Here is a 24,147-nt window from a genome sequence, read left to right on the forward strand (position 1 = left end):
GCTGCAAGAATGATCACGGGAATAAATAAATATGAACACATCACCCCAGCTCTAAAGGATCTGAAATGGCTCCCTATTGGCCAACGAGCTAGCTTCCGCACAGCTTGCCTCACACACAAGGCCCTGCATACGGGCAAACCGGAATACCTGGCCAATAAGCTCAAAAGGGCCGGGCAGTCTAGAAACCTCAGAAGCTCCAACACGCTCCTACTCATTCCTCTGAAATCCCAGAAACTCTCAACATCGAGCAAATCCTTCGCGGGCAATGCTCCCAAAATATGGAACTCCATTCCACCACACATCAGAATGACCACATCCTTCCCGAAATTCAAGAAGCTACTCAAAGTCCTCTTCCTTGAGCGCTCCGGAACCAACTAGAACTAAATCTAGACTTTATTGTTTCATGTCCTCGCTCACCCCTGAGCTGATTGACTTGCCTACGAATCTCCACCTGGGTCACGCTTGGCTGCTATTGTATAGAGTGTACTCACACCTGTGTGCATTGACCTGCTTTTTGTCCGCATTATCTGTCTAACCCATGTATATTTGCTGTGAAGCGCTCTGATACCCTCGGGTCCAGCCAGCGCTATACAAAACTTTAATAAATAAAAATAAATAAATATGTCCAGACAGGAGTCCCTCTGATGTCGGTCATGGTTCAGAGTAATGGTGCCTTAGCACAAATCCACAACAGTCATCTGACCCCATTCCACAGCTGGTTCTGGTGTGCTTCAGATTTCCCAGGCAGTCCTTGACTTTGCAGTAGCTGGAGCCTTCAAAGAGGCAATGCTGCAACTGTTCTAGATTATCCTGGGTTTTCCTGCATTGTCTTTGGGCCTGTGGATCCACAGGGATCCCATGTCAATCGTCTGTTGCAATGTTCTGTCCTGGCAGCAACTGACCCCATTAGCTTCCACCTGGGCCCTCCCCATTTCCGGGCCTCACCGCCATTCCTTTGCTCAAGACTAAACAAGTTTCAGGCAGGCCACTCCCCGCTCGAATGGCAACCCTTTTGTATGTGACTCACACACTGGTATAAGATCTGGAATAGAAGTCAGGTAGATCTCAACCAATTTCTCATTATGAGATCAGAATTGGCCAGCCAGTGGTGTTTGAGGGTGTTACGGCAGTTGTTTTACCTTAGTGCCAGTATATTTGACGTCTTGAGGCCTTATTTATCTCAGACTTATCACGACATGGGTGATAGCCTATAGTTAGACTTCCAGAATGCAAGTGGTCTTGATAATTCCCCAGAGACCGAATTGGACTGTTCATTTGGATCCCTTTCTGCTGTCTTACAGAGGGCAGCATAGGTGTCGACTCTGCAGTTGCACTCAAAACTGAGGTTAATCCTCTAACTGACATTTTGTTGCCTGACTGTTCAAACTCAGAGCCATTCCTGTCTGTCAACGAGGCCCTGACAGACACTCTGACTGCGACATGGTTGAAGGTATGTTCAGCTGCACTGGCTAGTCAATTCATTGCTAGGCACTATAGCCCTGATCTGTGTGGCCCAGCATTCTCAACCCAGCACCCAACTCAGGAAAACCATTGTGTTCAAACTTCTCCCTACAAAGCCAACCAGAATGACTTCCCTACTGCCCAACCTGATAGAGAATTAACGTGCATGGCAAGAGGGTAGTGTTCGGAGCCAGTTTGGTAGTGCGATCTCTAAATATGGTCTGCCTATTAGAAAGATGCTCTCATTTACTCTGGGATATGATGAAAGAGATCCAGCCTGCCCTCCATCAAGTGTTTTGGATGGACTTCCTTTGTACAAACTGTCCACGAGCAACAGGACCCGGACAAATATATTTGAATGGGCCAGACTAGACTCTGATTATTGTGTTGGCTGTGCTATGGGCATGAGTGTCATCATCATGCCTAAATGTGTGCTCTGGATTCTCTAGGGACATGAAGGCATTCCTTATGGATATGCCTTTTGTAGGCACCAGGACGTTCAGAGACTAGGTGCATTCTGCTCTGGTGTAGTTCAGAGATAACCATGCTTCAGCCCGCTTCTTGAATTGTTCTCCCGGCCTCCAGTTCCATCAAAAATACAGGAAAATAAGGGGTAGCTCTTGGGGACTGGCTTACCGCCAAAGACACCCATCTCAGCCAATTCAGGAGCATGTTCAGCCCTATTGAGGCTCAAGGAGGTGTAGTGGTGGCTGAGGATGGAGCCATTAAGAACATGGCCAGTTCTCCATGCCAGTGGGGAACAGAATACACTTTTACCTGCCCAACTGCATGTCATCATCAGTCATTGCTGCGCCCTTCTGTTTCTGTTATCCTCTTACGGTTCCACCTGTTTTTAGTCGGACCATGGCAGAACATATGGTCAGCCAAAGCAGTTACGTCATTGCTGAACAAAAGGGCAATAGGGGCCCCAAGGGAGAAGCCAAGGGACTTTGGGTGCTACCGATTTTACTTCTTGGTGCCAGAAAGGACATTGTGCTCAGACTGATTTTGGAGTTTCAGTTGTATTACACTTTCCTTATGAAGGACACATTTAAAATTCTAACTCTGATATCCCCAAATCCTTGGGATTGGTTAGATGCTGTACCTGGATCTACAGAATATATAATTGCATGGATATATAATTGCATGTGCCCCTCCTGGAGTTCCATCGGTTGCTCCTCAGCTTCATGGTAGGAAAGAAACGCTTTAATTTCATTTTCCTGCCCTTCAGTCTCAGCTTAGCTCCAGAGTACCTATGAAGATGATGGTGGTGATCGTGCCCATCTTCACAGGGCAGCTGTGCACATATTCCTCTTCCTTGATTAGTGGCTGTTGAAGGTGTATTTGTCACGGTTGGTTGTGGCCCACCTGTGGCTGACCATCTTGCTCCTGTCTTCCTTGTCATACGTCAGACTGTTTGTGCACTTGCCTGGAGAATCAGTCCCCACTCAGGTAGAAAACTTCTACAAAATTATGTTTCAAGCACAAAACTTTAATAAATCAAAGTACATTTTTTTCCGTGAAAATACATAAGCCATTGAACAGCTGCCTATAGGTTGATAGACAATGTAGCTTTACATTCTATTGTAGCAAAAAACTCATTTCTCGTGGCAAATTCAATTAAAACATTCCATACTCCCATTCCAAAGTATTCTGGCCAATGAATAGCCCTTCTTCAGGGAAAAACAGAGCTAAAAGAAAAAGTATTAAAAAAGAGCACCAAAAAAACATAGCTGCCTGTTGGACAGGCCGCATGTTCGAGCTGTCCCCCCTCCCCGCAATGGGACCAGGACCCTGGCTCTCCCTGCATCCCCAGCCAGAGTCCACCAACGACCACCCGAAGTACCCTGCAATCCCTCCACTACAAGACGCCAGCTCCGGACCCAGCTGGCCCGGGTCACCATCTACCCCACGACATCGACCCGGCCGCCATCTTGGGGCACTGCAGCACGAGGCCGCGTGGCCTCAACTCGACCCTAACCCCGGGCCCGGCCGGCCCTGACATCGAGGCCCCACCATCCTCCCAGGAGGCAGAGTGACCACTTGGCGAGTCAATGGGAGAAGGAATCGTCAACGGCTCTCCTCCGCCAGGTGTCGATCACCCCAGGCCGCCTGGGCGCTGGCTCCACCCCCCTGCTGGGTGTCTGGACTCCCTCATCCCGGACCTCCCGGCCCCCAGGCGCGAGGGTCCGGACATCAAAGGGGACCAGACCTATAACTGGGGCAGGACCAGACCAGGAAGGCAGTTGTATCCTGGAGTCGAGAGACCCGAGAAGAACTCATCCGTGACTTGGCCTGCTGGCGCTGCCGCGGCCCTCTGCCCCGTGAAACCATCGACTTGGCCTGCTGGCGCTGCCGCGGCCCTCTGCCCCGTGAAACCATCGACTTGGCCTGCTGGCGCTGCCGCGGCCCTCTGCCTCGTGAAACCATCGTCTTGGCCTGCTGGCGCTGCCGCGGCCCTCTGCCTCGTGAAACCATCGTCTTGGCCTGCTGGCGCTGCCGCGGCCCTCTGCCTCGTGAAACCATCGTCTTGGCCTGCTGGCGCTGCCGCGGCCCTCTGCCTCGTGAAACCATCGTCTTGGCCGGCTGGCGCTGCCGCGGCCCTCTGCTTTATGAGACTATCACCTTGGCCTGCTGGCGCTGCCGCGGCCCGATCCACAGACACTCCAGCTCGAGGATTGTGAGCTCGCCTTTTTACCACTACCTGTACCGATCCGGTACCAAGACTGTCCCGCTACCCCCTTTCCCTACAGAGACTAGAAGTGAGAGGACCCCCGGGTCCAAGATATCCTGTATCGCTGATATCCTTACCTTAAGAACCTTATATAAAGCCTTGAACTCGACTTGGTGTGGTGCCTGTTTGTGGGGAGGGAGGTAACTTGTCTGTACGATCGCCGGAGACGGTCCCCCCCCGGGGATCTCTCCCTCGGTATCCGGCCGACCCTCAGGGTCCCCGTCTAACATTGGTGGCCAGCGACGGGATCCGAACCTACGCATAATCGTACAGAAAGTCACTCGCCCCACCACACACAACAACCATGTCAATAGAGAGCGGAACAACGGAAAAATTTCAGATGGAAAAATTGGAAGACTACAACCACCGGGAACTGAAGCAATATTGCATAGAACTTGGACTTCCAACCACAGGTCTTAGCACAAAGGAAGACTTCAAACGAGCCCTAGAAGCTTGGGCAGAAACGGGTACGGCCGTACCCCGAACACAAACAACCGAAACGAGCCCCGCACCAACTAAAGAAAGAGCGGATCTCTCCCTGGAAGAGATCCGAGAAAGAGAAAAAACCAGACTCCACGAATTAGAACTTGCCCGACTTCGCTTGGATGGGGAACTCAAGCTGGCAGAACAAAAAATAACCCTGGAACACTTACGGCTCAGGGAAGAGCGGGAAGACAAGCAAAGACAGAGGGAGCTAGAGGAAAAGAGACTAGAGTACGAACATGAGCGCAATCTCAAAGCACTGGAGATCCAGAAACAGAATAAAGACCTCGGGCTCCCCGAACGACCGACCCCGGCTGCCTCGACCGAACCCAAGGTTCACATCCCCAAAGATGTCATCCGGGAATACCACAAGAACGATGATATCCAGCAGTGGTTTAAAGCCTATGAGGTGGCAATGACCTCCCACCGGATTCCCCGAAGCGATTGGGGAGCCGGATTATGGGGGAGGTTTGTCAACGAAGGGCGGGACGCCCTGCTGCAACTCCCGGACCAGCTGATGACCTCCTACGACCACATGAAGGCCGCCCTCCTCACTCGATACGGGCTCACACCTGAGATGTACCGCCAACGGTTCCGCGACTGCAAACGGATTCCGGGTACAACTTGGGTGGAGTACGTGAACTTTTTTAGCCGAGCCTTCGAGGGGTGGATCAAGGGCAACAAAGTAACCACCTACGAACAACTCTTTGACCTTATCGTATGGGAACACCTGTCGAACAACTGCTTCGTGGAGCTCCGGCAACACCTCCTGGACAGCAAGCTAACCGACCCTCGACAACTCGCCGCCGAAGCCGACCGGTGGGAAAGCACCCGAGTTGGCCGGAGCGCACCCAGCGAAGTATCCAGATCGTATCGCCCCCGAGGGGGAGGAGGAAGTCAGGGTCGGGGGAGAGACCCCGGCCCCTCGTCACCCTCCAGAAACCCCTCGACCCCGGTTGGCCGGGGAAGCCCTGCCGTCCGGGCCGGTTTCCGGGCCAACATTACGTGCCACAGGTGCCAGCGACCCGGCCACTACGCCAGTGATCCCAACTGCCCAAAGAATCCGAACACTACTCCCCGCCAAGTTGCAGCGGCGGCCCTAGGGGAAGAAATAATCCCGGAAGACCAAGAGGAGTACGAGACCGATCCCTCTGAATGGGCACCCGCCGCCATGGCACTGGTCTGCTTAGGGGAGAGAGACATGATTCCGCGGCCCCCCCTTCCCGCCAACACACAGAAGTACGGTCAATGGGTCAACATCAATGGCCGCCGGGCGGAAGCCCTCCGCGACACCGGGGCCAGTGTAACGGCGGTCCGACGCCACCTCGTCACTCCAGACCAAATCTTGCCGAACATTCTTTGCCCTGTTCGATCAGCCGACAACTCCGAAAGCCTATGCCACATGGCCTGCGTCCCCTTCGAGTGGGGAGGAGTAACAGGGATGTTAAAAGTAACTGTCCGCGATGATGCCCCCGTGGACTGCCTCCTAGGAAACAACCTTGAAAGCTCTCCCTGGGCAGCTGTCGAACGGAGGGAGCACCTGGGGATGCTTGGCCTCCCCGAATGGGTCTGCGTCACGACCCGGTCCATGACCGCCCGCGCGGTCCCCAGCCCAGAAGAGCCCGAGTGGCCAGAACCTCCTCCCGCGCTCATCCCAGAGGAGGCCGCCCCAGAAGCCATTCCCTTGACCCAAACCGAAGAAGGACCCGACCAGCTTCGGGACGTCCCTGACCTGGCACAATGGCGGCAGGAGGGAGGCCCCACGCAGGAACAATTCCGGGCCGAGCAAAAAACCTGTCCTTCTCTCGAAGGACTCCGGCAGCAAGCCCTGGCCCAGAGCACCGGGGATACCTCGGGGGCCCACTGGATCTACTGGGACCAAGACCTGCTCTACAGCGAGCAGAAAATTGCAGAACTAGGGGCCAGTCGGGTGCTGGTGGTGCCCCTTCGCTTCCGAGACTTCCTCCTGAACTTAGCCCACGATGTCCCCCTTGCCGGACACCTGGGGCAGGATAAAACCTACGACCGCCTGGTGACCCATTTTTTCTGGCCCCACATGCGGAAGGATGTCACCAACCACTGCAAGGCCTGCCCCACCTGCCAGGCCAGCGGAAAAAGTGGCCGAAAAATCAAAGCACCATTACAACCCTTTCCTGTCGTCACCACCCCGTTTGAACGAGTGGGAATAGACATTGTGGGGCCCCTCGACCCTCGAACAGCCCAAGGACACCGGGTCATCCTGGTCCTTGTAGACCACGCCACCCGCTATCCCGAGGCCATCCCTCTTCGGACTGTGACGGCCCCCGTGGTGGGCCGGGCCCTGATGGGGATCTTCTCCCGGGTGGGGTTCCCCCGGGAGGTCGTCAGTGACAGGGGCACGAACTTTATCTCCAGATATATGAAGTCCCTCTGGCAGCAATGCGGGGTCACCTACAAATTCACGACCCCCTATCACCCGCAAGGAAACGGACTGGTCGAGAGATTCAACCGCACCCTCAAGGGGATGATTATGGGTCTAGAAGAACCCCTTCGACGCCAGTGGGACGTACTGCTGCCATGCCTCCTGTTTGCCTATCGGGAGGTCCCGCAGAAGTCCCTCGGCTTCAGCCCCTTTGAACTACTGTACGGACACCCCGTCCGGGGCCCCCTCAGCCTAGTCAAGGAAGGTTGGGAGCAGCCTCCCCAGAAAACTCCCCCGGACATCTACCGGTATCTCCTGGCTCTCCGCAACCAGACCCGGCGGTTCCGAGACACCGCCAAAGCCAACCTCGAGGCCAGTCAGGAGGACATGAAGAGGTGGTACGATCAGCACACGTCCTCCATTGAGTTCGAACCTGGACAACAGGTCTGGGTGATGTCCCCGGTTGAGCCCTGTGCCCTCCAAGACAGATGGTCCGGGCCCTTCAAGGTAATCGAACGCAAGGGGCCCGTCACCTATTTAATCGACATGGAGACTGCCCGGAACCCCCTACGGGTCCTCCATGCCAACAGGCTCAAACCCCATTTTGTGCGATCCGAACTCAGCCTCCTAATGGCTACCGATACTGGGACAGAAGAAGACTCCGAACCCCTTCCGGACTTACTGAGGGCCCTCGAGCAGGATGGCTCAGTGGAAGGGGTCCAGCTCTCCGAGGCCCTGTCCCCGGAGCAACGCCAAGACTGCCAAACGCTCCTGAGGCAGTTCGCCTCCCTGTTCTCCCTCACCCCCGGAGTCACCCCCTGGTGCCTCCACGATGTGGACACCGGGGACAGCCCTCCTATTCGACACCGAGCATACCGCGTACCAGACCGGGTACGAGCCTGCATCCAGACCGAGGTGTCCAAGATGCTGACCCTAGGAGTGATCGAACCCTCAGACAGTCCCTGGGCGAGCCCAGTCGTCCTGGTTCCCAAGGCAGCTGCCCCGGGCGTTGCCCCTGAGCTCCGGTTCTGCGTGGACTATCGAGGGCTGAATGCAGTTACCCGGACCGACGCTCATCCCATCCCCCGGGCAGACGAGCTAATTGACCGGATGGGGGCCGCCCGCTACCTGAGCATCTTCGACCTAACAGCGGGCTACTGGCAGATCGGCCTCACCCCTAGGGCCCAAGAACGATCCGCCTTCTCTACCCCAGACGGGCACTACCACTTTAAAGTCATGCCCTTCGGCATGAAAAACGCCCCGGCAACGTTCCAACGGCTGGTAAACCAGGTACTGGCGGGCCTGGAAGACTTCAGCGCCGCCTACCTGGACGACATTGCTGTGTACAGCCACCAGTGGACCGACCACCTCCGCCACCTGCGGGAGGTTCTACACGCCCTCCAGCAAGCCGGGCTCACCATCAAGGCCAGCAAGTGCCAAGTTGGCCAAGGGTCCGTGACCTACCTGGGACACCAAGTGGGAAGCGGGCTGGTGGCCCCTCTCCAACTCAAGATTGCTGCCATCCAGGCCTGGCAACCCCCTACGAGCCAAACGGAGGTCCGGGCCTTCCTGGGGCTCACCGGATACTACCGGCGGTTCGTGAAGGACTATGGCAGCATCGTGGGGCCCCTCACAGAGCTCACCTCCAAAAAGAGCCCCAAAACCGTCAACTGGACCCCGGACTGCCAATCAGCCTTCGAGAAGCTAAAGACCGCCATGTGCACGGCCCCCGTGCTCCAGGCTCCCGACTACAGCCGGGAATTCATTGTGCAGACGGACGCCTCCGATCATGGTGTGGGGGCCGTCCTCTCCCAACTCAACGCCGAAGGGGTCGACCATCCGGTGGTCTTCATCAGCAGACGCCTCTTGCCCCGAGAACAGCGCTGGAGCACCATTGAGAGGGAGGCCTTCGCCGTAGTCTGGGCACTCAAGAAGCTCCGGCCATACCTCTTCGGCACCCACTTCCGGGTGCAAACAGACCACCGACCCCTGCAATGGCTGATGCAAATGCGGGGGGAGAACCCGAAGCTGTTGCGCTGGTCCATCTCCCTGCAGGGGATGGACTTCACGGTGGAACATCGTCCAGGCCAGGACCACGCCAACGCCGACGGCCTGTCACGCTTTTTCCGCCTCAGCGAGGAGAGTCCCCAGGAAGATGGCTGACTCTCCCCGCCTTCAGCTGGGGGGGACGCATGTTGGACAGGCCGCATGTTCGAGCTGTCCCCCCTCCCCGCAATGGGACCAGGACCCTGGCTCTCCCTGCATCCCCAGCCAGAGTCCACCAACGACCACCCGAAGTACCCTGCAATCCCTCCACTACAAGACGCCAGCTCCGGACCCAGCTGGCCCGGGTCACCATCTACCCCACGACATCGACCCGGCCGCCATCTTGGGGCACTGCAGCACGAGGCCGCGTGGCCTCAACTCGACCCTAACCCCGGGCCCGGCCGGCCCCGACATCGAGGCCCCACCATCCTCCCAGGAGGCAGAGTGACCACTTGGCGAGTCAATGGGAGAAGGAATCGTCAACGGCTCTCCTCCGCCAGGTGTCGATCACCCCAGGCCGCCTGGGCGCTGGCTCCACCCCCCTGCTGGGTGTCTGGACTCCCTCATCCCGGACCTCCCGGCCCCCAGGCGCGAGGGTCCGGACATCAAAGGGGACCAGACCTATAACTGGGGCAGGACCAGACCAGGAAGGCAGTTGTATCCTGGAGTCGAGAGACCCGAGAAGAACTCATCCGTGACTTGGCCTGCTGGCGCTGCCGCGGCCCTCTGCCCCGTGAAACCATCGACTTGGCCTGCTGGCGCTGCCGCGGCCCTCTGCCCCGTGAAACCATCGACTTGGCCTGCTGGCGCTGCCGCGGCCCTCTGCCTCGTGAAACCATCGTCTTGGCCTGCTGGCGCTGCCGCGGCCCTCTGCCTCGTGAAACCATCGTCTTGGCCTGCTGGCGCTGCCGCGGCCCTCTGCCTCGTGAAACCATCGTCTTGGCCTGCTGGCGCTGCCGCGGCCCTCTGCCTCGTGAAACCATCGTCTTGGCCGGCTGGCGCTGCCGCGGCCCTCTGCTTTATGAGACTATCACCTTGGCCTGCTGGCGCTGCCGCGGCCCGATCCACAGACACTCCAGCTCGAGGATTGTGAGCTCGCCTTTTTACCACTACCTGTACCGATCCGGTACCAAGACTGTCCCGCTACCCCCTTTCCCTACAGAGACTAGAAGTGAGAGGACCCCCGGGTCCAAGATATCCTGTATCGCTGATATCCTTGCCTTAAGAACCTTATATAAAGCCTTGAACTCGACTTGGTGTGGTGCCTGTTTGTGGGGAGGGAGGTAACTTGTCTGTACGATCGCCGGAGACGGTCCCCCCCCCGGGGATCTCTCCCTCGGTATCCGGCCGACCCTCAGGGTCCCCGTCTAACACTGCCCTTATACACTCAAAGTTATTGACTCCTCCTGAGTGGCTAAGCAACTCAAACCAAAACTCTATTTAAATCGAAATGCTCTGCTTAACTGATTGCAAAGCTGTGACGATAGCATTCTGCAAAGCAGAACTTGCAACCTTAAACCTGTGAAACCAACCAAAGGTTTTTGCGACTGACAACACATGATGAGAAAAGGAAACTGCCCTGTGCATGTAAAACCAGCTCAGAACAGGAAACACAACAGTCAACGTGGGCATGGGAAACTATGGATGCATCTAATTTGCCAAATGGCGCAAGTGTGATTGTGAAACTGCAATTCCCAAGAAGAACCTGAAAAGATTTGATGAAACTTAAATGTGACCAGATAACCAAACCCAACTAATCTATACAGATTATTACCACTGCATGCCAGCGCCGATAGAAAACAAACCGATTCGAGAGTACAACGAAGCATACAACTCCGTAACCATAACCATGCATCGACATCAATCAAGTGACCCTATGAGAATTAAAATCAACCTTAGCCTAAATCCACGCAATCTTGGAAAAGAAAAAAGATCTTTCAAAAGCGAATAAAACCTGAAACAATCAGAAACCAGAAAAGCTGAATACATAATTCAAAAGGTTGAACCATACTTATAACAAAATAATCTTAGCAAGGAAATAGTTGTATAGTAACCAAACTCAACATCAAAAACTAATTGTGCTGTAAAACCAAGCATGCATAGTAAATAATAACTTAGCAAAACACACAGTTCTTCAAAAATGAGAAGAAATATCATCCTCCTCCTAGTTATGTAGAGTGACCTTCAAGGCACTAATATGGCTCCAAGTTTGATTTTACACACTGCCACAGTTCTCAGTCTGTTACTGATGCTCGGGGTGAAAGGGTGTGGAATGCTGTATTGTTAATTGACATCAGCACGCAGTGGTGACCACTATATACAGGCCCGCGCTGGCACTTCCAGAGGTGGGTCAAGGCTGCAGCAGAGACCAATAGTGGAACTGCCGAGGTGTGTAAGCAATTGCTGGAAATTGTGCCTGGATCTAGTTTTGCGCCTCAAAAATTCTGAAGGTGATGAGTCTGCAGTTACGTGAATTATCCACCAAAAAGAGTGTTACCTGAAGTAAGTAACTCTTTGACATTCTCATCCCAATTGTGCTGCGGCACACTTTGGTGGCACTGGAAAGTGTTACATTTTTTTCTGCCTCACGTATGGATTGGAACCTATTTCTCCCATGCACAATGGTTTCGTAAATGAGCACTTGTCCCATTTCTCTCTCAGATTTATTTCTTCTACACGTTTTCCTGTACTTCTAGAAGTGTGTGTGGTGCTACTTAACTGTTTGCACAAGCAAAAACCCTTAATCTCTACGTCTCATGTTTGAGGATTGGTCATCCATTGCTCCCTGTGCTCTGCAGCTATCAGCAAGAGGTCTGTCTGTAGGTGATTGGCTTGCATGTAGAGTAAGGGTGCACCCATCCTACAGGAGAAATTTGATTTCCTCAGAATCAGGTGCTGCCCAGATTACACTTCCTGCCAGTGAAGTGGTGAGAGACCATACAAAAATACTATTGCTACTTCGTGGAGGTCAACTTCACTAACACTACACATGTAGTAAAAGTAATTCTAGGAAATGTGCAGGCATGAAGTCTCAAGATCATTGTTCCTATGGTCTCAAACAACCTATTTCAGCTGGACTTATTTGTCAAGGTGCCTGGAAGGGGTGCAAGCTCTCAGGAATCAAGGGCCCTTCAGGACCAAACCACTTCTGGGTCCAGAAACACTGTTTCAGGACATGGTCAAACCTCATCCACTATTTGGAAATGAGCTTGTCTCTTCTGGGCACATTGCTTCTGATTTATTGTAGTTACAGGCCAATTTAAACTCACAACAGGTGCTCAAGTTAGAACAACCACTCCTGGGAATTATGTCATCTAGGCTTTGGTAGATGCTTTACATTCTTCACCAAAGCCCACTTTAATATCCAAGACACGGGTCTCCAAGCAGGATAATTATATCTGAAACCAGACTCCACAATGGCTATCTCAATGTCTTTGAACAAGAAGAGTCAGGCTTCAAAAGACAGAGGGGCATATTACCAAGGTCCTTAATTCATGTGTTAGCTACCTTTTCCGGTTGCTAACGCATGATTTAATGACCCCCCTATTATCAATGCGTCGCTAACTCCGGTTAGCGACGCATTTCATGCGTTATTCATCGCCCCCACGCTGGGGGCGATGAATAACGCTAATGAGATGCAGGTGGGCGTTCCCACGTCCAACCACATGTAAAATGTGGTTGGAGGTGGGATTGCCTTATTCACAAGGCAGGCCTTGGGAGAAGGAGACCTGCGATAAACGCGTCTATCGCAGGTCTCCCAACGCCTGCTTTTAGTACGTGTTAGGCATTGCTAACATGAGGGGGTAGATCATAAAGCTGAATCCACCCCCCCATATTATCAAGGCACGCATTAGCGCGGGAAAACAGCACTTGTTTTCACAAGCTAATGCGACCTATCGACGATTTCACATCGCCTGTTGGCTTTAGCGTTGAGAATACGCTGCTAACAGGCGATGTGAAATCGGCGATAGATTTTTCCACGTTATCAACGCTGTGCGATATTTTTGGCACAGCGTTGATAATATGCCCCACAGTCTTTGTCTCCAATACCCCGCTGTATCTCAGTCAGATGTGGAGATGACTTCTTTCCTTAAGGGTTATTCCTTCAGCATGGTAGACCATTCTGGTGGTTTGTCATTGATACAGACCAACGCCAGTGCCATCTTGGTGAGTTACGAATTCACACATGACATGAGTTTAACCAGTAGAACCAAAGGCAAACTTGAAGTCAAGTGCACCAAGGTTAGTTATAGAATTTGACCCGCAAAAAAAAACCAACCCTAGTCCATCTGGATGCTTACTGCAATATCTGACCAGGATCACATATGTCCTGATGAAGTGTCCAATAAGGAAGGTCTGGGTCGGAACATACAACAATAGGTGATTCACAGAACCACAGGATAAACAAAAAATAATGTCTCTGAAAGTAGTATTCTATGCATAGCAAAACACAACGCTATAGAAACCCTTACGTAGGTACAACACTTGTGTAAAATAATGTATTTTGGACCTCCTGGAAAAATTGTTCATTTCAAACATAATTTTTATTTGAAAATATGCATGGTTATGTTGTAAATACAAAGGGCACAATCATGGGTACATGGGCTGTATTAAAAGCACGTTTGGTTTGACCAAGATGGACTTTGTATTATAATACCTCGTTTCATGAAGTGCACTTAACTCACATTGAGGTGCCTAATAAGTTGGTTGCTTGTTGATATCCGAAATCGCTACAGAAATATAACACAATGATGTAAAAGGAAAATAGAGAAGGCAATAAGAGGGGTTGGCCTAACGGCTAAGGCGCTCGACCTCTGACCTGGGGATCTGGGTTTGAGTCTCGGTAACGACGCCAAAAACCCCCTGTGATTCTGGGCAAATCACTTAATCTCCCCGTGCCTAAAATGAAAGTGTGTCCTCATGTAACGTAACTGGTGCTATGTAAAGCGCTCTGATAACTGATTCGGTTCGGTTCTAGTTCGCGCTATATAAAACTCTGCAAAAAAAAAAACAGTATACACTGTATTATAGAATATCTTAACTCAATACTGGTAGAGGTATCCATACTATATACTGTAAACAGACCATTATCATTTGATTTCTGGGATCACGCTGTATCTAGTACACAGATTTAACCAGTACATTTTATTAATCCCAGATTATACCCAGTGAGAGTAGAATTTACAGTTAACCTGGACAAGGTAGCAGCTGAGAAGAAAGGGCTATTGTTTTTTTTTTGTAAAACCAATTTTTGTTGTTTTATTTTAAGCATGGTGTCACTCCTTACAACACTATATGCAATTATAGTTTTGTTGATTACAACGTTCTGAGCAAAATCTATCCATAATTAAACAGGCAGTAAATCGGTGCAAAATACGAAAGTGGCATCTCAAAAATAACTAGTACAGTTAAATATCTAAAAATAAAATCAATATTATGGGGAGCGGTACCTATTAAGAGAAGAATGAAAGGGCATTCACATGTGGCTAGAAATGGTGAGATCTCGACAATCATCAAATGTCGGGTAGGTAACTGCTGGTGTGCATAAAAAAGGCTGGGGGGAGGGGGGAACAACATAATGTGTACTGATTGAGGGGGTCGCAGTGGCTGAGATGGAGCAGTAGTTCGGGGGGGGGTCATCATTGGAGAAGAGGACCTTGTACTCCTGCACAGTAGGCACCTTGACATCTAGCTTGCTACTTGCCTGTGGCCTACAGTTCCTGCTTGTTCCGGACTGATCCAGTGCCACCGCAGCTGCCCGGGTTTTCCCATTGGGGTTTGCCCACTCACCGTTCTTCCTGACAACAAAAGCCACGCATACGCCAGGACCTATTTAATGCAGGCCACAGTGTGTCTGTGCAGTGGGTGCGCCGCTGGTGCATCAAAGGCAAGCCACATGGACGACAAGACAACCATCAGAGGCACCCTTGCAAGCCAACTGCCAGGCCCGTGCTCCAGCTTCTGCAACACATTGCAGACTTCATTGTGCCCCTAGGCTTAGACTCCAAGGACTACATCTTCCTCGGTGACCTACATTTTCACATTGAGGACCCCAGCGACAAAAACACTGCACACCTCCTTGACAGTAAGAGCCACCTTGGATCGACCCAGATCATCCACAACACTATTCACACCGCAGGACACGCGCTGGACCAAACTCCAGCAACCCCGTCAATTACAGCCATGTCCTAGAACTCAAATGGACCAATTACGCCATCATTTCAGCATCTCCAGCGCCCACACCACCAACCCCAAGATGACCAATGACCAACGCCCCCCACCAGAGGTGGAACAAAATCTCAGAAACCAGCTGGGCAAACCCCCTCAACACCGCCAAACCTGCTACCACTACCAACCTCAAACAGCGAGTGAAAAACATAAATGCCTGGATCACCAATTGCGCAGACAGCATTGTCCCCATCAAGAGCAACATCTATAGAAAATCCTTTAAAAAGGCCAGCTGGTACATCCAAGAACTCAGAACAGCGAAATGAGACAGCAAACAGTTGGAGAGGAGATGGCGCACCAGCAAGGACACCTCCGATAGAGCAACCTTCAAGACCTCCCTCAACCACTACCACCGCCTGCTGAGGGCAACATAGAAGACAGCCCTTGCCACACACATCGAAACCAGCCCCAACAACACCAAAGACCTTTTAAACATATTTAAGGAATTCTCTTACCCAGTTGCCAGCAAAAGCAACATCACACCCTCACAGGAGCTGTGTGACAACTTCGCCTACTTCTTCCATGACAAGATCAGAGCCATATACAGAAACTTTGAAACCACTCCTACAGAATTCCTCGATACAAAGGCCACCACCGTAACTGACACGAACCACACACTGACCACCTGGAACATCCTCTCCACCCAGGATACCACCTCCACCTTAAAAGCCGTCCACTCTGAAGCTCCCACAGACCCAGGCCGGCACCACATCTTCAACCTCAGAAACCAAATGATCGGCCCGTAGCCCGCCACCCTCCTCAACACCTCTATTACCACAGCAACACTTTCCGATGCCTACAAATATTCCAAAGTCAGACCACTACTCGAACAAACCTCCGCCAACCCCAGCAAACTCAAAAACTACCAGCCAATCTCCATGCTCCCATTTCCCAGCAAAGGTACTGGAAAAGATCATCAAAAATCAACTCATGATACATGAGGCAGAACCAGCTACTCTGCGCCTCCCAGTCCGGCTTCCGCAGCAATCACAGCACCGATATTTTCCTGTCCTCGACCTCTCATCAGCCTTCTACACCGTATCCCACCACACACTGATCGAAATACTCCACCACATCGGCATCCAAGGGGACGTGCTCAGATAGATCCCCACCGTTCACCTCTGAACCCAAGGAGATCACCTGTGGTGTCCCCCAAGGCTCAGCCCCCAGCTCCATGCTCTTCAACGCATATATGACCCCTGACCAACATTGTCAGATCCCAGGGCTCAACATAATTTCCCACGGAGACCAGACCCAATTCATCCTCTCACTCACCGACGACCTCACCACCAGAACCAACATCCACAAATGCATGACAAATATCGCCGACTGGATGTGGAACAATTGCCCACAGCTGACACAGGCTAGACAAAAGTACTGAACTTTGGCAACAGCAGCAACATGAGGAACTGCTCCTGGAGGCCATCAGACCTAGGACCCGCACCTGCTCCCTCCAACCACGTCAGAAACCTCGGAATCATCATTGACAACAAGCTCCTCATTAAATCACACACCAACGCCATCTCCTCCGCCTGCTTCATCACTCTGCACATGCTACATAAGATCTTCAAGTGCCTCCCCTTCATGCGAGATGCACCGTGACACAAACTCTCATCACCAGCTGACTGGACCACAGCAATGCCTCTATGTAGGAATCGCAACACATCTTCTACAGAGACTTCAGACCATACAGAATGATGCAGCCAGACTCATCCTCGACCTTCCCCAACAAACCCACATCACACCCCACCTCAGGAAGCTCCACTGGCTCCCCGTACAGAAGAGATGCCAATTCAAGCTGCTGACCCACGTACACAAGGCTTTACACAACCAAGGACCCACCTATATTAATGACCACCTGAACTTCAACCAACCATCGAGAAGACTATGCTCCACCTTCCTTTTATTGCCCATACTCCCTGCATCTACAGAAGCAGAAGTTGAGGATGCTCCTTCTCCCTCATCGCATCAAAGACCCGGAACAGCCTCCCCACGCACCTCTGGACCATCAACTCACTTCCGGAATTCCGAATGGCCCTCAAAACTTGGCAGTTTGAATAAGCCTCCGGGGACTGCAAACGTCTGGATCCCCTTTTGGGTGATCAGCCGCGCTTTATAAATTCTGATTAGTTGATTGATTGACTGCAGGTGGGCTTCCCAGAGCGCCGTTGTCATGGTACGCCAGAGGCTATGCATCTCCTCCCTCCATAGGAAGGTACTTTCTACCTGCACCCAGTGTTTTAAATCTGCGTGTTAGGATGGTGTGGTGAGGGCAGAAGAGGACCTCCAACGTTTGGCCCTCTCGGCAAGCAGAAGAGCTGATTCCAATATTCTAGTGGTCGATTTAGTCTTCGTAGGCCGTGGAGGCATCCCCAGGAATACAGCCCCAGGAGTGTCCGAAACTGATTTATTTGTTATCTCAGACAGTGTTGTCAGGACCTCAGACCAAAAGAGATGCAGCCTTGTACAGCTCCAAAGCATGTGTGTCAGGTGTGCAGGCACGGTGTGGCATCAAAAGCATTCTGGGGATACCAAGGGGAAACGTTTCTGAACGTTTAATTGCACAGAGTAGGCCCTATGGAGTATTTTGGCTTGTAAGAGTTTGAAGCAGACATTCCACGTAGCCTTGGAGGTATATTCCAATATAGCCTGTCACTCCTTGTCAGTAAAAGCGGAGTGTGGCTCTGATTCCTAGGCCTGCTTAGTGGGCAGCAGTGTCCCTCTGCCATGTTCCTGAATCCCCTTGTATGATAAAGTACTCCAAGCCATATTTAGGACCTGGTTTGTGTCGCTCTTGGACCATGCAAAAAGATTTTCGAAGCCACGCAAAGCCACCCTGAGTGGCTCCAAAAATCTGGAGTAAAGCAGCGCAGATCGCTGCATTGCATTACTCTGCCCTAGGCAAGCGTTCCATCGGTGTTCCCACACAACTCCCATGGTTTTTTACGCATTCCCAGAATTACAAGACTTTGTAAACCTGGGAATGCACAACAGAGATATGCCTCCCCGGGAGATGCATAACGAGGAGAAATATATTTCTCCTCGTAACTTCCTCTTTGCATGTGTGCTGCACTTGCACTGCACCACTATTTCATAAATATGCCCCTCAGCCTCTTCCCAAGCCCTATTGTGTGGAGCATTTGTAGAGCAGCGTGTGTGTGGGGGGGTTCCATACAAAGAGCCTGCCAGGCTGATTGCATGGCAGATCCGCCCATATGTGAGAAATGATCCTGCTTTCAAGCCAGACTACTCTCACAAGAGGTCCATAAGTGTTCCCTCCTCAAACATGACCCCAAAAGTGGTCAGCCCAACGCGCTTCCAGGGAATTTATTCCTGCCAATAGACTGTATCATTACACAGGGGATGGCCTAGCAGCGGAACAGTGTGCGCATAGGCATGTGCAGGGCTGGTTATACTCCAGGGAGTTATACAGTCAGATAAGTGCTATCTCAAGCAGCAATGAGTGACAAGCAGCCCCCCTGCAAGGAGGGAAAAGGGCAGAATTCAGAGTGCCACTTTGGATTTGGGTAGGTGTAAAGCCCGTCTCCGCAAGCTGGAACTCAGCCAGCCAGTTAGCGGGCCATTGCAGGGGAGCCACATAAGAATAGGCTCTAAACTTTAGAGCCCCATGGCTACCACGGTCACTGCGAAGTCTGTTTGGCTAAGGCAATCAAACATGCCCCATATCAATTCAGTCAGTAATGTATCCATCTCCCTGAACATCTTAAGTAGAAAGAGTTAATGTTTTGGGATGTCAAAATCACTGCTGGCAGAAACATAGCGGTACAAAAGGGGGTGCTGGCAGAAACATAGCAGCAGTCTGTCCATTTTTATGGCATACCTCCTATAAGCCTTTGGGCATCAAACCAGAAGCATACAGGAAAAAGTAGCAAACATCCCATTTGATGTGAAGAGCACGTTATATACCTTCACTGATGAGGTCCTCCTGGATGAAAAGTGGATCCTGGTCAGATCGCCTAGTGCCATTCCATTGGTACCATCCAGAACACCCTACTCCTTGGAGCTGCCAGAGCTCGATGACATGTCATATCTCATCAATGACATGTCATATTCTATGGGGAAGTATACTTGGAAGAAAAATCTCAGAGGAAAAAATATCAGGACCCCAATAGATTTGAATGAAACATCTTGGGAAAAAGGTAGAGGTTAGTAATAAGCCTCAGTGTTAGGCATAAGGAATGACGTAGCGTGCAGGTATGAATTAGGTGAGAGTTCGGGTAGGGGTAACCGGTAGGATTAAGGTAAGCGGTAATATTAGACTTAGTCCAGGGGTATTGTTAGTTCGTGGTTGGGGGTTGGGTTAGGTTTAGGACAGTGTTACTGTTGCATACGGGAAAAGCTGTATTTTAAGAGCACAACATTATGGAAGGGGGTAAAGAATGAGAAAGTTATGGTGAGCATAATGCAAGGATCCGGGGCAGCTGAAAGGGTTTCTACAAGTAAGAAGAGAGGGGTAGGATGAGGGATAGGATTTAAGGGGTGTTTGTGTGGTTTTCCCAATTCATATAAAAAGGGAAAAGGAAACTGAATATAAAACTCGAATTTTCAAAAAATAATGAACTGAGATTATCGCGAACGAAGACATGACACTAAAATGAATCTCCTTAGATTCATCCCCAAGTGATTAACACTTCTGAGAAAATGACATTGAACTGGAGAAACCTCTCTAATGAGTAGTTTGCTAATGTTTTGTTATCTGCATTTGGGAGTGAAGTGGTCTGCCTAAAACCCATATCTTCCGGAATGCAAAAGTGGAAATTCTCCGGCCTCATGGTTTAAGACGTTAGTATAACTATCAGTGGTATTATAGGTCCACAGGATATGATTACCCGTTATATAACTTCTATGATGATATTTTTTTTATTGACAACTAAAATACTGCATGTTGTTTCCAAGTGCCACGCTGCAAATTAAATCCAGATTTGTGTCTGTTCTGCTTCTCTGCAGGAATATTATCTTCCATCTAAGGCTGGCCTGTAAGGAGATTTTCAGTATATGAGGGCGTTGCATCCTGATGTACACTCTCAGACTCTAATGAAATGTTTGTGACTCAACGCATTGCACATACCTCTCTGCCCCTGACTAGCCAAGCTTACATGACATACGCAATAAGGTATCCCCGGCTATACATTAGATTAGAAGCATATTACAAGTCACCAAGGAATTCTGTGATCATATACAGGAACGATGCAGAATCTGGAAAATGACAAATCCTATTACATTTTTGTAAATTGTGCTATGGAAATGCCTAATGAGGAAATTTAGAAGAGGGTCTATTTTGTATATTGTGATCTAGAATAAACCCAAGAGTGATGTTACATTGGGTGGCAGCAGGTGAAATCAAGGCTGATGTAGGAGCTCAGAGCCTCTATGTCCTCCCTCTACTTCATCCCAAGCAAGATCTTTTCAGCGGGTTCTCTGGAAGTTACATTTGTGTTGTCTGTAACCTCTCCAGACATAAGGAAACTATACTCCTCTTAAAAAAAATAGCAGACACATGTAGACAGAACATTTTAGTGTATAATTATTTATACTACTCTTTATATAGTTTTTTTTTATCGCTGATGTACAGCCAAATGTAAAGTTAATTTGTTCCCCAGTGTACAATAAAAGTAGGTTTTAAAATATAAGCAAGATATTCCCACTCTGTCAAACGTGTTGATTGATTTGCTTTATGAAATGCTTTATTTTGCAGAATTTACTGGAAGCAAACAGGCACCTGATTAGAGTGCAGGATGTTGCCTTACTAAGTTGTCCGAATGAAGAAATCAGTGCTTCTCTGAGGTATTTCTAATGAAACAACATGTAATTTTTCAAAATGTAATTTTGGGCACATGATGACACTTGCGTTGTATCTTGCCGTAGCTCAGGTCCTTGTTTTTGACTCCCTGCGGCTGAGGTTGATAGTTCATAGTTTCCCTCCCAATTCTCAGCCGTATTTAAGGTGGTTACATGCAACATTCTGTATAAATTCTGAGCATGCTGGATCCTTCTCAGAGGCATGTTGGTGGTCTACAAACCCACCAGGCACATTTGTAACACATTCTGTTCTCTTGACACCTTCATGTCCTCTGTCCTTCAGCCTCAGTCATGAAAAAAGTCCCCTGCTGCTGCCCTACTAGTACATGTGGGCCTGTGGGTGCAGGCAGCACTCTCCCATCCCTGACTGTTGACCTCACTACTCTAGAGTGCTTCACTAACAATTCCTGGACTATATCACGAAACTTTAATTTGCCTGTGACTTTCTCACTATCAAACAACTGCCTAAATTCTGTTTGTGTTGAGATTTACTTATAAACTCTTTTGTACTAATTGACGAGAATGCTTGCCAGTGCCTAATTTATATCAGTGGTTGCCGGCGTGGGCACCAAATCCTATTTTTGAGGAACAGGACATCATTTTTCAGCTACAGACTCAGACACTGAACACAAGGGAAAAGGCAGAAAAGAGAATGAAGTTGTAAGAAAGGACAGTAGAAACTAAAGGAGAAAGCAGAAAGTGAAAAAGAACCTGAAAGAGTGTGATAAAGAAAAAGACAGTTTAGGGTGGTGAAAAAAGAGGCATGAGGTGGAATCAAGAATCCCTGCAGTCTTGGTATTCAGTAACCCTGGCATTCATCAGCGCAGTTGAAAGGGCTCCTAATAATAACTTGTTCAAACTTGATAATGCTACATTTCTATTTGATATGATATTCTCAACAAACAAATTATTATGAAAATACAAAACCTGATGGCTGTTATCCAGACCTGCTGCTCCACCCTGTACTTGCACGCAGGATCCCGATATATGTTATAGCCATTGACTGCCTCTAATCTATTCTGGGGATAGAAAGTATGGGGCATATTTACAAAGGGCTTGTGTTGTCCTTGCACGACGGAAGTCATCGCAAGGCAAAACAAGTCCTTAAATGGCATTGACTAAGCCACACATAACCACCTTGTGTGACTGTTTGATTTAATAAATCCAAACTAACGCAAGGCTGCACATATCGCTGTGCGTTTCCTTGCGGAAGGGAGGCATTCCATGGGTAGAGTGGGAGCGTACCCACGCATCCAACCATGGTTTGTGACACAATCATAGATTTATTAAAGTCAGTAAAGCTAGAATTACACCAAAATGCTGCACCTCCCTGACCAAGGCATAAAAAAGAAAAATCTCTTTATTTCTCCTTGTTATTTCCTCTTTTGCGTGCTGCATTCTGCAGCACACATAGAAAGAGGAAAATGCCTCAAAGAATGTTTTGTGTGCAGACAGGTGTCCCTTTCTGCACAAAAACAATCCTGCTTGTGACATGGGAAACCCTTGCAGCATGGCTCAAGGGTACCTGCGGTGGGACTAGGCTGCCAAAAGTACACCAGGAGACAGAAGAAATGCACCATATCTTAGGATATATGGCACATTTCTGCTTTCTCCATTTCACGTATTGCAGTGCAGCAAGTTTTCTTGATGTTTTGCAATTTGTGAAATCTTGGTAAATATACCCCATATAAATTACATGTCCGCCACTGATTTTGAACTGTTATGGTACCTCATGTAAATTTGCAAGATTGCAGGATCTCTCTCCTCCACTTCTAGCCTTGTTGAGTGATAAGAATGGACCCTGGACATAGGATTTCTGATTAGATGCAGTACTACAGTACCGAAATGTCCTTTGTATTGTCAGCTTATAGTTGCACCCTACTTTACAAGCTGAGGAGTACAGAACAGTAGAGGGAAATATTGCAGGTTCACAGGGTCCCCTAGGGTGATCCTTAGTGTTTGATCGCACCAGATTAGACTGACCAACTCCTCAAATGAACCCATCATCCAGAAATATCGGTTTCATCGTACAGTGCATACTGGCAGGGTCCAAATATGCACTACTTTTAAGGAATCAGAATGTATCACACCAAGACTGAATGCAGAGAATTACAAACATTCAGAAATTGCAGTTTAACACAGTTATCTAGTCAACGGCCCACAAGTTCAGGAAAACCATGCCTTTTAAAGTATTTGTGGTACTGTTACCTACTTTGATAGGGGAAACATAGAACATTGACTATTAGAAGCTTAAAAGACCTGCCCTTTCTTCACAAAGACATGGCTCTGCATCCTTCTGGAGATTTTTACTTAAGATTGCATACAGGGAACAGTGAGGCAAATCCACAAATTAATTTGCCTTTTGTAAATTCTGTTTGCATTACCATTGTTCAAATGTGTAAAATAGAATTTTAGGGAAAAAGTACTCATGTTACATATGGCGTCCCTCTTAATATTGTGTAGTATTGCATTTGGGCAGGCGAGGAGATAGGTCAAAAATACGAAGTTAGGACCTCACCTCTCCGGGGCCCAAACGTGGTTCCATACCTGTATCTAAATCTGCCTGTATCCATTCTGGAACAGTAGTGAGTATTGTTTTTCTGCATGTGAGATAAATGTTTGCCTTTGAGAAACTGAAAGTCTGCACATTTTTTGCAAGGTCTTCAGACATTTGAGTTCTGTGTACTTCCACCTAGGAATTAGTTTGACCTTATTCTTCCCTAGAAATCAAGTTGCAATAGTTATGACTTTAAATGCAAATGATCAGGGTGCTTTGCATATATCACACGTCTGCTGGTGTACAATATTTCAGTTGCCAAGTTTTTTCACTGAACATGTTTAATAAATATCTGAAAAGGCAGAAAGATTGTTCCGAGCTCTGACATGTAATTCCACATGTAAGCCTGTCTGTCCAAAAGCCAATTAGTGTGATTTATAGATGAGCAACCCATCTATAGTTGAAAGAATACATCAC

The 24,147-nt window shown here is 49.6% G+C and overlaps 1 protein-coding gene across 1 annotated transcript in view; it reads left to right on the forward strand.

Moving 5' to 3' along the window:
- The window catches only part of ECT2L (epithelial cell transforming 2 like), a 449,543-nt gene that overhangs the window by 410,027 nt on the left and 15,369 nt on the right, over positions 1–24,147 (forward strand). Inside the window, exon 20 of the mRNA XM_078649356.1 lies at positions 21,070–21,158. Coding sequence (XP_078505482.1) covers positions 21,070–21,158 — 89 coding nt within the window. The remainder of the gene's footprint in view (positions 1–21,069; positions 21,159–24,147) is intronic.

The sequence above is a fragment of the Lissotriton helveticus genome, chromosome 6 (assembly GCF_964261635.1).
Source record: "Lissotriton helveticus chromosome 6, aLisHel1.1, whole genome shotgun sequence".
In the NCBI taxonomy this organism is placed as follows: Eukaryota; Metazoa; Chordata; class Amphibia; order Caudata; family Salamandridae; genus Lissotriton; species Lissotriton helveticus.